Source organism: Atta cephalotes (assembly GCF_000143395.1).
Source record: "Atta cephalotes unplaced genomic scaffold scaffold00016, whole genome shotgun sequence".
NCBI classification, from domain to species: domain Eukaryota; kingdom Metazoa; phylum Arthropoda; class Insecta; order Hymenoptera; family Formicidae; genus Atta; species Atta cephalotes.
The window spans coordinates 1,821,804-1,839,168 of record NW_012130080.1 but is presented as its reverse complement, the minus strand read 5'-3'; the positions used below and the strand labels follow the sequence as shown (position 1 = coordinate 1,839,168).

At 31.0% G+C, this 17,365-nt stretch overlaps 1 protein-coding gene across 1 annotated transcript in view; it reads right to left on the bottom strand.

Annotated features, from left to right (window-relative positions):
- Positions 1 to 2,084: 2,084 nt before the first annotated feature.
- Positions 2,085 to 17,365, bottom strand: part of LOC105618213 (hepatocyte nuclear factor 4-gamma) — a 34,577-nt gene continuing 19,296 nt past the window's right edge. Inside the window, exons 2-7 of the mRNA XM_012199755.1 lie at positions 8,553 to 8,754; positions 8,322 to 8,416; positions 7,608 to 7,753; positions 6,800 to 7,079; positions 3,317 to 3,478; positions 2,085 to 2,557 (exon numbers count right to left, since the gene is read on the bottom strand). Coding sequence (XP_012055145.1) covers positions 2,085 to 2,557; positions 3,317 to 3,478; positions 6,800 to 7,079; positions 7,608 to 7,753; positions 8,322 to 8,416; positions 8,553 to 8,754 — 1,358 coding nt within the window. The remainder of the gene's footprint in view (positions 2,558 to 3,316; positions 3,479 to 6,799; positions 7,080 to 7,607; positions 7,754 to 8,321; positions 8,417 to 8,552; positions 8,755 to 17,365) is intronic.

Genomic DNA, 17,365 nt, shown 5'->3' with positions numbered 1-17,365 from the left:
TATATATATATATATATATATATATATATATATATATATATATATATGTGTGTATGTTTGACACTGGATACATATCATGAGAAACCAGAATATAATGTAAATATCGCATATTAATAAAATTATTGCAACAAGCAAAAGTCAAATTAGTTGAATTTATATAAACAAAGAAAATATACAGTTGCAAATAAAATTGTTTGCAAATTTTTATTATTTATTGCATATATATGCATTATTTTATAATGCATATATATATATGCATATAGTTATATAAATTTTTTTTAGATCAAGATTCGTAATAGCTTTTCAAATCGGATGCTTTCGAAAATGGAAGCGATTCATTAATCCGTCATATTCGCACGAAATTTTCTCATGATTCACAATTGTTCTCGCGTAATTATAACTTTGTAAAAATTATAACTCAAATCATTATGCGATCGATGTTTATACAATAGACATTTTTTTTTGTATTACTCATAATAATCTGTACTCATTATACTTCTTTACGTCGTTAACTTTACTTATTATCTGATTATTATGCTATTGCTTTCTATCCGGCCATATATGTCAGCATTGACATTTTAAAATGAAACTAAAGACTAACACCGCGATAAGGGATGCCTTCCAACAAGGCGACTCAGTACAACATGGTGATCCTCTTATCCTTGTTTAACATTGATAAACAATAAGAATGTAATGATGAACTGTGTCAAACCATGTCATGTGTATTCTTTAATCGAAGGCACCCAAGATGCACTAGCCATTTTTTTTTATTAGGTACAGCCATCGTGCCGGCTTACGCTTGACGTTCGCACACACAAAATGGCCGACATCTGTGCACTTCTCATCACTATTGCTACTAACGATAAATTGCATTGCAATGGCGCACTTTTCATTTTGCAGGGGACCCACATTCGATGATTACATTAGCGCGTCCCATCAGCTATTTTAAGACTATTTATAACGCTTGCTTTGATACCTCTACTTGGAATGTTATATATATTATTACGTTGCTGCATCATGCTATTTACATTACATCACGAATTACAACGCTGTTCATTCAATTCGGACTGAACAGAACAGTAGAAAAAAAATATATATATATATGTATTTCTCGTTACATCAATGTTTGATGTTTCCTATTATTTCCGTCTACTTAACTCGATTTGCAAACTTAATTCTATGTATAAAAATATAATAATCGGATATAACCTTACTTTCTATTCTCTAAATCAGAGTTTGAAACCGATCTTATTTCGGTGAATTCGAGTTTCGATATCGTCACAGAAAATCTTTATTAATATTAGTTACACAATAAAAATGCTGCATCAATTATGATAAAGCAAGGAATCCTTCCTTTTGCATACTTTTTGCAAACAGAAATCCAATTGCATCGATTTCAATCCCTGCTCCAAATTGGTCGCTAATGATCGAGATAGCATGGAACATTTCAGCAATATTGCAATTATATTTTTTTGTGGCATTTTGATGTCGCACAACGCGAGCATCTGATGTAACAGATAATTCTACATCAGATTTGTAATCTTTCGGCTAACAAAATTTGATACTTTGATAAAGCTGTTTCAATATACTTGGCTGATTGGGAATGTTCAATGCTACCTAGGAATTATTATTGTCAATTGCACGATTATTGTTGCAGTACACGTGTATCCTCGTTTTCTGGCCTTTTAGAAACGATCCGAATACTGTCACGACAGTAGTAATAGCAAGTAAAATAGTGGCAAGACACGATTTTATCGCTTATCAAATTATCACATTCATCTTGATTAGCGATCAATCATTATCTATACAAGTGAGCAGGCTTTGGCTAATGAACCACAACTAGAAAACGTGATCACTGCCGCGCCGTTAAAATACAATCGTATAAATCTGGATATTTTCGCGCTACTCCTCTCATATGTTGCACAACATATATCGATCTTTCGTCTCTTTCACTTCATCTTATTTTTCGGATCAATAATCACATTTGATTCGACTAACATAATACGAGCTGTTTTGTTAATTGAGCAACAATTTTTGAGCAGAATCGTTGACTATCCAACGGTGAGCTCAGTTCCCCAAGCTAGTCAGAAGCTGGTCTCGGGCTCGAGGCTGGGCTCCTGCTTGAAGTATCTGAAGTCCTGGTTCGGCGTGAGATCCCTCAGAATCATGACGGGCATCTGATCGGTTTGCGGACTCAAGTCACCAGTGTTCGCCGGCGTCAAGGGACTGCTGGGACTCTCGTTGCTGCTCATGTAACTGCCCGGCGCGGTGTTCGAGATCGGTAAGGGAGTAGCAGTGCCGTTCATTTCCGACGTGGTACCGCCCAGGAATATTTCCTGAAGTAGATTATCGATGTGTGCTACACCGAACAGCCTAACGAACTGAATCTGCTCGACCATCTGCCATGAAATTGATTGTAGAGCTGGTAACATCAATAAAATATCGCCGAAGTGACCTGGTAAATCGCAACGGTGATCGCTGATGTGATTCTCGAGCTTTATCTGGATGTTGTGGCGCAGCTCTCGAACTGTCTTCTGATCGCTCAGCCCTTTCGCGTCTGCAAAATATGGGGAATATATAAGGAAGAAGTATTATTAATTGTTATTAAATTACGATTGCCAACTCTTTGATTTTCAGCTGATTTTTTAAGGAATCTCCGATTCTACAGTTGATAGAAAAAAATCTCCAGCTTAAGATTTTAATGACCCTTTTTCTTTTAGATGTATGCATTCATTTTCTCCGATTTGAAAAAGAAGAAGAAAGCAGAGAGATTAAATAACAATGATTTTTATTTTCTTTTAAAGAATGTATTACAAATAACAATTTTGATAGCAATCGATTTTCGACAGGAGAACTGTCAATCTTTCGAATATTAATCGAAAAATGACAAACGTAATTAAGAGTTTAATCGCTACGATTCTCAACTTTGAATCGCGTTAATTATAAATTAACGTAATAATAAATTGAATATTGAATAAAGATATCATGATGTAACTAAATTAATCGGTTTATTAAATCTCGATTCATCAATGTGAGGAATATGCGATTTTTTCTCTCTGTATCACTAATATCTATAAATAAGTAATGATTTGCGTCGTTTATAAAAGCCTGGTAAAATCGCGAGACGTGATTGCCTCAACGAGACCGAATTGACCACAAGAACGTAGAGATTGTGGCGAGCGAATCATATTCGATCTACATTAACGCATTTATTGCATCTATTGATAATATTTTCTATTCTATTTGATTCCGCGTTGCAAATCGCGATCATCGAATTGTCACGGGGTGATCCTTCGAATTTCTAAACGGAACTCACTCGGATCAAAGAACACGATGGCTTTGAGAAAAGCGAACTCCGTGTCGTCGATCTTGATCTTCTGAAACGGTTTCACCAGCTCGTCCATCACCCTGATGCCCACCTTACTGATGTCCAGGTTGTCCTGCTGATTGCTTCCTTCTACAAATTGCAATGATATTACTGATAGACGCGATTACATCGTTGTTCCTTCGTTTATCCCATAGAAACTGAGTCCGGTGTGGAACAAAAAAAGGAAAAAATATCTGCACCTTGCAAATATTAATTATAAGTCAGTGCATAAAAGATTCGTTCCTCCGTCAAATTTCAACAAATAAATTTATTTAACAAATAAATAAAGATCTTATTTTTTAAATTTCTTGAAAGGGAATTGAAAAATTGAAATTTTTTTCCTGAATGAAAAAAGAGCTACAACTTTGCTACAAATTTATTTTTGATCTTATATTGATCTTATATGATAAATATGAATGGATAAATACTTAAGGACTTTCTGCACCAACTTATAATAGGTATCGCCAAACCAAACATTGATGTTCATGCATTGACATGCATTTTAAAGTGACATACTCAACACACGAATTCCGGACTCAGTCAACCACCTAAGCCCCATAATCGTGCAACGAAAACAGACGAAACATTTAGTTAATAAAATAATAAATTATCAGCGCGTTGCGATTCATTATTATGTTATAAAGTAAGCACAAATTTTCGCGATATGAATTAAGATTACGAATGTAGCTGAGAAAATTACAGACTTCTTCGAATATTAAGATTCAATAATTTGTTCAGATACTCGTTCTTTGCAGACACTCGTACTTTTGAGTAATTAATTATTCAGATCAACAATCTGGATCTTACTTACAATTTCAGTTTAAATTTTATTATTGTTATTCCTCAGCGTAAAGTTGAAATTTAATTGTTGATAAAATATGGTATGATAAGATTTGCTTACTCGCGCATTTATCGTAATTAAAAAGATTTCGAATTTTCAATGAGTCGCTTTGCGCGTGCCCTCAACATCAAACCTTCTTCCATTAAGTAAAGTTAATAACAAAGAGAGATAACATATCGTCCGAAAATGTTTTACATTGCAAAATACGATCAGCTCGCAACAGATAGATGACATAATATGGCTTTCCTTTTATTGTCGCATAATATGACAACAATTTGTCCTCGTAAAGCAAAACATTGTTAAATTTTGAACGAAAAAAAAATATTGCATTACGAGAACCATCTGTTTTACAAAGTTATTCTGACTTAGCAATTAGATTGATACATTGTGATGATTACATGAAAGTATGATTTTGCTGAAATATCTAAACATTTGGCTGTATATATAAAAATAATTTTGTTAGATTAAAATTAAAATAATTGCAAAATAATTGCATAGAAATCTCAAGTATGATGAGCAAGATCACAAAAAATTTTGACATTCTAGCAGCTAGTTAAAGCGTCCTACATAATTATTTTGATGCTCCGCCAAAATTATTTTCAAATCAATCTATATCTGTATTTAAATTTTTAGATACTTCAGCAAAATCTCTCTCTGTAATAATCAAACATGTCATCAATGTAAAAAAGTTTCAGGGGTTTAAGTAAAATTAATTCCCATTCAATGATTTCGTGCTTCTTATACAAAAACGCATAAGGCGGTTAGAATTACGTGTATATTTATAACACATTAGATAAATCTAAAACTTACACTAATATGGAAATATAATCAAACATTAACATAATTGCAACATAATCATCTCAAATTTGATATATTCGGAAAGGAAATAGAAGAAAATAAGAAAATAGAGAAATTTTATATTCAAGAGATATTTTTATATCTCGCGACTCACCAAATAGATCCGATATGCGAGGAAAGACCTACGTGTTTACGATAAAATATTAAAATATCATAAAATATTATGAAATTGTTGGCGCGTTTTACGTATTTATTAAGAAGAAAACTATTTATAAACGAATGAAAGCAATCGTTAGCTCTCTAACTGTATTTTTCAAGAAACTTTTCTCCTTCTCTAATGGATGAAATCACTAATTAAAATTGATATGTGATTATAGAGTTTTATTACGGGATCATGGTGAAACGGGATATAACGTTAGCGAAGAAAGCGTCGCGTCACGTAAGCGCTCAACTATCGAATAAATCGTGGTATCAGCGACACATATACATGAACGACGAAATTACGTAAGCGAAAAGGTGAAGGTTGTCATCGAATCGGCTATTTAGAAGAAGAGATTCTCTTTCAAGCATACACGATTCTTGAGAAAATATGTTAACACAGACTGCGCAAAAGGACGCTCTAATATTGACGACTTTTGATGATGGTAGTCAAGATATTTTTGTTCGCTTGATAAGAAACCATATTCATGCTGTTGGAACGTTTCCAACATATTCTACATGTGCGGGAAATGCTGCTTATATATACAATAAAGATTAATTTTTTCAAATCTTGCTTATCAAAATCTTGCTTATTAAAAAGAACAAAAGGCAAATTCTTTGTTTCATCCATTTATTTTGATTTAATATATATGACTTAATAAGAAGAATTTACGGTGCATTTTACTGAAAAAAATAATCTATTTTAACTTACAAAATGTAATTCTTCAATTTAGCTGCAATGAAAAAACAAAAATCTTAAATGAAGATTTCCTTCCCATTGCAGTAGACTTATAAAATCATTCTCTTTCTATTTATTATTTCTTGTTTGAATGTTTTGTATTTATATTAATTTCTGTATTTTGCAAATGGTATGCATAAAGGGAGACACGATGGATTCGTTTACGTAACGCACGCCAGAAAAAACTGATCAAGATTTGCTTAATATTCACTTCTTGTATTTAACTACTTACTTTAATCCAAAAAGGAGCATTATTAATCTCAGAAAATTTTTAAGCATATTCCCCATTTCGTCTATATGCGCATATTCCGTTGTTATATATTTAATATCATTATTTAGCGAAGCCAAAACATGTCATATAAATATTAGCAATAAGCCTGAACGGAGCGTAGGTTGATGTCGAACGTACTTATGAAACTTTGTCAATATGCATTCATATGTCTTGACAAACCGAGACTAAGAGGTGGACTTCTGGTAAGCGGCTCCTAAAGCATCAATATTATTGTACAATATTTAATATTTTACAATATTATTGAATGACTGAAGGCTTTATTGTGCCTCCAGATTGTTTGTTTTGAAACGTTCAAAGAGGGCATTAATAATATTGTACAAAATAATTGTACAATAATATTGAGCATTTAAAGATCACTTAAGGAGCCTCATTCGACGAATCGCCTTCTCTTTTCAAAAACACGTACTTAAGATATTTCTCAGGTACACATATTTTGTCAGGTTTTTATCAGGTATACACGCGTTGGAATTTTCGCTCGACACTGCTCGCTCTGCTCGGAGAAGAAAAAATTTTAAGAACAACAAAAACCGTGACACCCATAATAAATCTGTAAACTCTGCATACCAGGACAATTCCTCATAATGATGCAATCGTTGCCGAGCAGTAGCACGTCCGTGAAGTTTCTACTACGCCTAGCCACCCCCAGCAACAGGTGCTCGCCCGCGTGGGCCCTCAGCAACGCTACTTGATCATCCAGTGACAGCGCTTTGAATTCGTCGAAGCATTTGGCCCACTCGATCAGGATCAATAATTGTTCCCTCATGCTGTCGCACACGTCGTTTATCCCAGCTATTCGTTTCGTGCTGAGATCAATTTCGCCGTTCGGACTGTCTGGCTGTTGAAGCTATATGAATTGAAAGTATTGTTTTATTAACATATTTCCATATTAATGCAATATTTTGCAATTTTTATTGTGCATTTTCTCGTTTCTGACGTCATAATCATAGTAGTGAATAATACTTTAACGTAAAAAAAACGGAAAATATTACTTTTTTTTTATCTAATAATAATTAATCATAATAAATAATTTACAACGTTAATTTTAAGCGTTAAAAAAGAATGTTTAAAAAATTACATTCTTTCGGTAAACGTATTTAACTATAAGCTTGTAAACATGATACCTTCATTTTATTATGAAACGCTGTTTCATTTTCAAAATAAGAAATGAAGTATATTCGATCGTCGTCGAATTTAAGAATTTAATTCAAAAAATTTTATAACGCTCATTTGAAGAATGATAACAAGAATTGCTAAACGCATAATATTCATGGAAATGAACAATAACGATTAAACAATGCGCCGAATTTTTATGCGTATTTTAACGAATGGCAATATATAAATATTTAATTTGACCAGAGGTCAAGTCACTCACCTCTAACCCGCCAACATGCTTGCTGAGCATTTCGGCGCGTGCATCCGCCTTTACCACGTCTTCTTTCGACGGACCCTTATTCTTATCAGGCGGATCTTCGTTACTAGGTCGCCGACAACTTATCCGGTCCCTTTCGTTTTGTACGGCTGTGAAAATTATCAGGAATTTTTAACATAAACTTCCTTCTCGAGCAGAAAAATAAAGTTAGTTCCGTACAAAAAAAAATTTGAAAATTAAATGTTCTTTCTCACATATATTAAGTAAGAAAGGAGACACCTAAGTGACGGGTTGAAAAATAAGTTGTCTTTAGCATGCAATTGTGCTGCTAATAATTTACTTTAACAATTTAATTTTGTACGAATTAAAAATTTACATTTTAAATAATATTAAAAAAAAGTTAAAAATATTAATCTCTAGTTGAGATATAATACAATAAAAATCTTAATAAACTTTGTGATTGACATGATTCCTCTTGATTTCTAGACATTTAAAACAAATGATTTTGATCTTATTTTAATCTTAAATAATGTTCTAAAGTCATGATTAGATCTTCAACAAAAATTTCATAACCTAAATGGTCGCCATTTTGTTGAAAATAGTTTTAAAACAATTTTGGACGAAATTGGTGTCCTTAAATATCCAACAAGCATACCATGCCTTTTGAAAACAAAATTTCATAGTGTGCGACAAACGATTTCGCAAAATTAAACTCACCCTCTTTCTTCATACCGGCTCTGAAGCATTTCCGTAATCGACAGTACCTACATTGATTTCGCTTGTCCCTGTCAATCGGGCACTTCCTTTGAAATCTGTATTAAAAAAAAAAGGATATTTCCTTGAAGAAATCAAGCTTCATTACATCACACTTGCTTTGCAACTCAAGATTATTAAAATATGTGTCGGATAATATCGATTTATCGCTAAAATATTATAATACAAGCATACCTGCATGTGTACTGATGATTTTTTCTGACAGATCGGCGGAAGAAACCCTTACAGCCATCGCAAGATGCAGCGCCATAATGCTTTCCTGTGGCACGATCGCTACATATGGCGCAAGTTTGTGAAAGAGCGGCATTGACTCCTGGACCAGGAAGAGCCAGGACAGGACCACCCGCTGCTCCTGCTCCCATGCCCATATCTGCGTCTACAACATGAAACAGACAAATATTCTCTTCATTTTTTTCTTGATATAATACACATTGAGCGACGTCTTTATTTTTTTCAGGGAGGGAAGAGATTAACACTAATGATAGATCAAACCCTTGTTTTAAATTTTAAAACATTTTAGTTATATAAATTATTTAAAACTAAAAATTTTTGAAAAATTTTTAAGTCGCAAAGATTTGAAACCTTTGAAAATGTAAGGAAAAAATTTTCTTGAGGTTGCACATGAATATGTACGTTAAAGCAATCATAATTCTTAAAAATTCGTTATCTGTGTCTGCATAAAAGAAGAGGCCATTTCAGATAAGAAAATGTAAAGTCTTATAACAGGAAATATATATTTCAAGAGTTTTTAGATTTTCAATAATTTTTCAGTTTCAAATAGTATTCAAAATATTCAAAATTTTTTCGTCATAAAATGATTCAATATATTTCATTATGAAATTAATTAAAGTTAATACGTATATTATCATTATTAATATTATAATCGTAATATTATTTCACTAATATCATTATATTATTATAATATTATAATATTATAATATTATATATATATTATAATATTATAATAATATTAATTTGAATAAAATTAGCGTTCGTATATACATAAGTAAATTTCGATATTGAATAGAGGAAATATAAAAACAAATATAATCACAAAATCATTGCATCTTGTCTCGTAGTATAATTAATAGGAATTAATGTCTTTTTTTATACATAATATGCATAAAAGTTCAAAAATAAAGAGATATTATAATAAAATTATTAACATTATATTAAATCGAGGAATTATATATTAAATATTAATAGTTATGCTTTCCGACAATAATGTTGTGATATATAATATTTAATGAATTATATGATGCGAATAGTTCTAGATTTAAATGATATGCACATATACCGCCGATACTGGGTCAGTAAGGGTTAATTATGCTAATCGCCGTGAACCTTGAGAAAATGTATGCAATGATAATATCACGTAAGTGATAAAACGCGTAGCGAATATTTAATTAATTCAAAGCTAGAATTGATTCTCATAACATGTAAAAGTAAACATTTGAAAATCTTCCTTTGATGATTTCCAAATAATTCGATAAAATAAAATTACACATAAAAATTCTTTAAATATTGTAGTTCCAATTGCTTCGAATTATTTAAAACTAAAAATTATTGAAAGTTTTAGAAACATCCAAAAAAATTTTTCCTGAAAAATATCTATTCCATATATCATTAAAATATCCATTTCAAAATATTGAAAATAAAACTTAAAAGATAAAATTGATACTAATATTATTTATTATAAATTTATTATAAAATTGATACTAACATTATTATTTATTATATAAAATGAAAAATGTATTTAGATAAATTATATAAAAATTATATTATAAAAAAAAATATTATATCTTCAAAATATTATATCTTCAAGAAACTTTCAGCATGTTTAAAATATTCAAGATTTCCAGAAATCTTTTGGTTTCGAAAGTATTTTTAAAAAATCATGTTCGATATGCTTTCAATTCAGCATTACAGCAAATATATACACTCAATATTTGCTTCGTATGTTTACAAAATTTTCACACTGTAATTTCTATCATATGCGATGTTAAATAAAAATTTATGATATCAAATTCTACTCAATTCTAATAACTTCTAATAATATCGCCGAGTGATGTAAAAATTTATCCAGACTGTTTCAAGGTAACCTTCTTATTGAGAATGTAAATATAGATATAAAAGATATTAATATGGCTTAAAATTATTTATTATTAATTACTATATTTATTACAAAAGATAATTCTAATAGATAAATCTTGATGATGAGAAATAATGCGAGAAATAATATTATGATGATGAAAGATAACATTATAATGAAACTTTAAGTATGTCAGTTGTGATGAAATATTAAAATTTACAAAAGATAATTGAGTACACGTGAAAGGAAAATATTTTCGTAAACAATTTAACGAATGCAATCGCTTAATTGTCATTCTTTCTGTTTTAATTATAATTAGGTCACTGCATGTAAAATTTCAGGTTGCGAAAATTACTGAGACGCTCTTATACTATATTAATATTATAAAATAAATATTGACCGATTATATATCAAATATGTTATAAAAACGTAATATTTTTTTCAAATTTTTGCCTTTCAATAATTTTATAGTTAAATAATTTTGGCCATTTCTCACATTAAAAAAATTTTTATATTTAATCGATATCCTATGAATCGAATTAACAACTTATTTTTATTAGAATTTCATGAATCACCATTGATTCAAAGATAAATATTGTTAAAATTGTTAATTGGATTTTATAAATTTTAAGAACCGTTGATGTAACATCGACATCATATGAACAACTCAATACTTCACTTCTCCGCGTGAACGTTTTAATTCTTACTTTTAATTAACTCTCGTGCGTGCCGTCAAGGAATACCGGAGATACAGATATAATAATCGCGCAAAAGACGTAGATTCGAGGCCTTGGAATAATTTATAATGTGCGATATAATAGAGTTAATTGATACGTGATATTATTTTGTTCTTTATCTCTTCCCTCTTGTTATAAAACTTATAATCCGCAGTTTCCTTTTCTTTATTATTCAATTTGCAAATGCCAGATTTATTTATAATTGTGAGAAATATTTGCTTCTATATAATGCCAAACGAAAGGAAATCCCCAATGTGAGATCAACCAGATTAAAAATTGCGAAACCGATCCTCCCTCCTTCCTTTTAATAATTCCCGAGATATGTATTGTTATATATGCAATGTATTATTTAGTTATTTTCCACATAAAAGAAAACATATGTCATAAACACTGAGTAGTTCTTTAGTTTTAAATGTGTTCTATATCTTTAGATTTTTCTTCAGATAATTACATAATTGTCTGTATATTTGAATTTGAAATCTGATATACAATAAATAGCAGGATATTTAAACTAAGATCATGTCAATGATAACATCAAATGAGAACAATCTTTATTATGAATCTATTTCTGTTTGAGTGTGAAAATCAAGTCGCTTATCGTCATTAATGCAATGGCTTATGGAAATTCCTAATCTTATCAAATCTTGGATCTAATCTTGGAAAAGCAAAAAATAACGGAAGTTAGATAAATTTATTTTGACTTTTTGTCATTCCGAAATTGTGTCCTCAATTGTATTTTTGAAAAAGCGTAACTTATTAAAGACGTCTTTTAAAAATAGATAACGCTACATAAAAAAATAACGCAGTGGAAACAGCGCAAGTGTTTTAGAATTAGATTATAAAGATATAAGTAAATATAAATTAAAGAAATATTAACTTCGAAAAATAGCACGAATAATTATATTAATAAATTTTAAGAATTTATTTAAAAAAAGAATCCGATTGGAATTAAAAAATATTGATATTTATTTCATATAAATATACTTTACTATACATATATATCGAAATCACATTACATCACATTTGCTCATATCACAATTTTTTATTCACACAATATTTTGTTTGTAGAAATTGCCTGTTCTGAGCCTGTTCTTTAATTCATTTCCAAGAAAAAATAATGCATTTCAAGAGTCACTACACTTCTAATATCCATTTTTATCAACATTAGATTACTTTAAGCTCATTTCATCATAGACGTAATAAGACTAGATTTCCTTGAAATTGTCGCTTGAACAATAGCTTAAAAAGAACAAGATACCTTGAAGTATTACTTTCTATATCTAAAATACGTTAAAGAGAATTGAAGAGACATCTTGATATGTTTAATTCTTTCTAATAGAACATAGCAACTAATTGTAAGACAGGGAATGCGCAGTCTATTTCTATTATCTTTTTCTAGTTCTAAGAATTAGAAAAAGATAAATAAGATAAACCAAAACTATAGTAAAGTGTATATTGGTAGAAATGGATATCAGACGTGTTGTCGCGCGACAGATTTTCTTTGCTCGTAATTCTAGCGATCTCCGAGCACGATAGAAATACAGAGCAAAGCTTTCGAAATCGTTTGCGCAACAATTATTTATCGGCTTATTAAACACATTTCCACAACCTCGCGAGGGAAGGTAGGAAAACATAGCGGTGTTACGTATTATAGGCAAATAGAAGGTAATTCGCGGTGAATGATTATTTGAGAAGTGGTACACAAAAAAACCGCTTGTACATATTATGCAGCACGTGCCACTAAAATTATCGTCACACACATGACGGATTTATGCGTTAAATTTTTTTTTAACGTAATAGCTTACATTCACGTCGAATATTTAGTGCTAAATGTGGCTGTACGATTCCTTTCTAAGAAATCCATTACGACAAAGTTCAATGCAATCAATAAACTTAAACCTTACTAATTTATTCTATTAAACAAGAAATTACCTAATACTGTTACCTACTTAATACATATTATTTTCTAGTCAGTATGTAATCTTCTATTAAAGGTTTAAATCATTTAGAATAATTCAAAAAAAGTCAACAGAAATTTCAAAAGAGGATTATTCAAAGGAATTTCGTTCAATAAAATTTGCGAGTGTCGAGACTATTAATGTCAAATTTAGAAATAAAAGAATTCACAATTCCATGTCTCTTACTCTAAAAATTCTTTTCATGTATTGAAGGACAAAAATTTCAATATTTTACGGTTTACCGAAATGTAAATCTACCAAGATTTATTTTAAAGTACAAAAGAATCCAACGTGAATAACATAAATTAATATAGTTACAAAATAAACTGTATAGACTATGTCTCGTAAAAAAGAACAGATAAAAAAACAGTTCAAAGTAAAGAGTTTCAAACATAAACATCTATTTTTTTTCTCTGAGTTGATCAATTTTTCGTCTAGAATGTTTGTTATAAATTGGAGGGTTGCAGTTTTATTTTCTAATAAAAGATTTGTTCGCGTTGCATGCTCTTATTCACTTCAATGCGTTCGTTGAAGTCAAGAGCTATGATAGAAGTATGTTGGAGCATGCGACGCAAACAAAGTCATTTTCTTCATCTCTCGAGATCTTTTATTCGAGACATATTTAACAAGCGGTTCAGATGACTTAACGAGGATCTGCAAGAGTGAAGAAATTCCAATTAAATTATAATAATTTAAATTCTCCTTTTTAATAGCAACCTATCTGGACACGTATTCAACAGTATTCATAGTTGTTCAGCACAATATCATTACAAGGTGGCGTTTCCTGAAATAGCTACGGTTAGGGATAATTGTGTGTCTATCACTCTCGTGACCTTGGCATTAGGGAAGAAAACGGGTAATTTATTGGATGCCCAGCCAGCCCCGCCCTTCCCCCACATTCTCTTCATCGATTGAGACGTCGCATGGATTCCGGACTTTGGACAGTGATGTCGCACGCGAATAAATCCTCCGATTCGCCCCCACGATTCTCGAATGCTATCGTCGCTCTCCTAGACCAGACGGAGCCTATTATATATGTGCCAAAGTCTAACGCTTGGTGACTCGTGTCTGCTCACATACATATACAAATACACATAGAGCCCTTAACCACGTGTACGATTCACCTGAGACTAGTTCATAGTCAGATCTTATATATTTAAGACTGTTTTATTCATTAGCCAATCATATTAACATCTTAAGATATTACACTGCAAATAACAATAAATTTATAATAAATGCATGGAAAACGGTTTTGCTGAAACATCTAAAAATTTATACAGATCTGAAAATAATTTGGTTAGATTAACAAAACGATCACGTAGGCTGTAATTGTTAAAATGTCAAAACTTTTGGCAACATTGCTCATCATGCCTGAATTTCCTACATTATTTTAATGATTCGGTAAAATTATTTTTAGAACCGTATCTATCTAAAATTTTAGATACTTCAGCAAAATTGTTCTTTCCAAGTGGTTTCATGTATATGTATGTGCATGTGTGTATGTGTGTGTGATTTAATTTTCCATATAAGAATAGCATTTACTGTATACAAAAATTAAATGTATAGTTTATTTTTACGCAGAAAATTAAATCGCACACATGTATGAAGATACTTATTATAAACGTGGATTTAGAGAATTTACATTTAAGATGAGTCTTAATAACAAACTTAAAGACACCTCCTGTTTAAATAGATAATAAAGTTTTTTGATTTGCGTTTTATCGAGTTCATGCATCCCGAAAACAAGCAAATCTCTGCGATGATTCACGGTTTATGATCGTTGATAATTAAGACCGTTTGTTCTAAGCAACGTCTCTCAAAGTGGACCAATGTAAGGTGTTTGCGACTGAAATAAACAAATCACGAGTTTCATAACACAGAACAAGGTTGAGGAAGCAAAGAATAAAAGTTTCCAATCGTATTGTAAAAAAAGAACTCGTCGCAAGCAAAGAAATGGTTATTATATCACGCAGAAAAATGCGACGTCTAAACCAAATTCACGTCAGCTATGTTACGCGTACGCGGTTTTCTGTATCATTCTGAGTCAGCAGATCGGTAATTTGATAAAACTGTGGTTAATACGATAATCTTGGCCTACTCGAATGTTTGTAAGTTTAGAAATTATTTTCAAATTTCTGTAATGTAAACTTTAATCCTCCGCGACCATTGAATTTTACTTCTGTCAGCACTTTGGGTTTTTGAGCTTCAGTGTAGATTTTTATACTCTTTCATTTTAAAAAATCTAAAAAGTCTTCTTACATATTTGTGAAATCTTTAACATAACGAGTTTTTGCTATCATAGAAGTTGGATCGTATTAATTTATTTTTTCTACAAATGTATCTACCAGAAGTAATAAAAAAATCGATTATGCCTTCAAAATTCAGTCATCGAAAATTAAAAGTATATAAAAATTTGCGCAAAATTCAGACTTGCTCCTTTTGACTGACCTTCTAATTTTCTTCTCGATTCATCACGGCTCATCTTCGTTGCCATCCGTCCTCATAAAATGCGAGCAATGTATGTCAAAAACGACCGGCTTCAATCGAGAAAAGAACGCGCAAACGTGCTAATGAGCGAGTGAAATTTATTGAAACACACGGTATTACTCGTGGAGTCAAGGTCCGGTCGAGTCACTACTGTATCTTTTCTCTCGCTCCCATGCGAAGCTATTATATTATAAAATCGCGCACATAGTCGTTCTCTTTTTCGATCAATCGTTTTACATTACATTAACCGAACAGACGCAACAGGTGCTCGGATGTAGACATTAGTAACGTATGCGGAATATGTCTGGAGTTCTCCGTTGATCTAGCAAAAATATTTGCTCATATGCGATCATCCATCGCTCATCCTTCACCTATCTTCATCTCGAGGACACTCTCGTGAAGCTGGAACCTCCTCCTTCCGCAGAAAGACGCATTACGGATATGTTCCACGCTTCGCTTGTAAGTCATATACTTGTAATCATATATTCTACATATTGTTTATCTGCAATAGAGATGTATCGAGGACGAGCTGGAAAGGATAAAAATCTTACACAAGAGAACAGAATCTGCAAGATTGAATTAATTGATCTGTTGTCTTTGTCAATTTCCGCTCAAATTCAGATTTCAATGACCTTATTAAATTCAGGTAGAAAGAAAGAATAAACACTTCTGTTATAAATAAATTTAATTAGTTTTTAGTCTTAACATCAAATTTTAAGCAATACCATCTTTATTTTTGCAACACCCCAGAATGCAAAAAAATCATAATAAAATCTAGATGACATCAAGTACAAATATTCTAAAAAAAATTATAAATAATGTATACAGGGTGATTTTACTTCGTCACCCATCATGAGCAGATAGAGAATTAAGTCAAATTGAATTAAGTCAAAAAGTCATCTATCATTTTGCAACAGTTAACGAGATATTAATTATTAAAAATTGCCAAATATTGATCTTGAATAATTTTTTACTCAAATACTATCAACTTTATAAAAAAATTGCAAGAGACACAAAAATCATTTATTTTCTTCTCATAAAATTCTAAAAATTTTTTCAGAAGTTTTTATCAACTTTTTACTTATATTTTTTATTTTTACCAACATGAGAAAATACGGTATTAAAAAATTACTGAAAAAATTTTATGAACTTTATGAGAAGAAAATTAATGATTTTTATCTTGCAGCTTTTCTATAAAGTCGATATTTGAGTAAAAAATTATTCAAGACCAATATTTGGCAATTTTTTATTAATATTTTGTTAATTATTGCGAAAATTGCAAAATGATAGAGGACTTTTCGACTCAGTTCGATTCACTCTACCTGCTCATGATGGGTGAACGAAATATGTTAAAATCACTCTGTACATGTACATATATACTTTTTTTTCTCTCATTTTAACAAAATTGCTTGTGGCCAGATTCTGTTATACAATTTCTAGGGAAGAAGAGACAAAAGAATCCTTCTTCGAATTCATAGAAATTTATACAAAAATTATCACTGTATCAAACAAAAGATATTTTCAAAACATATTTTCCCCATGAATAATTATTAAGAGCAAATCAATGACGTGTTTCTCTTTCTCGCTGAAGTTGTATCTTCAATCTCGTAAATGGAGATTAATAAGCAAAGAAGTCTTATCTCATCTTTCGCGATATTCTGCGACAATGTCGACGGTGTTTGCGTCAGTCGATCACAAAGTTGTCCTATCATT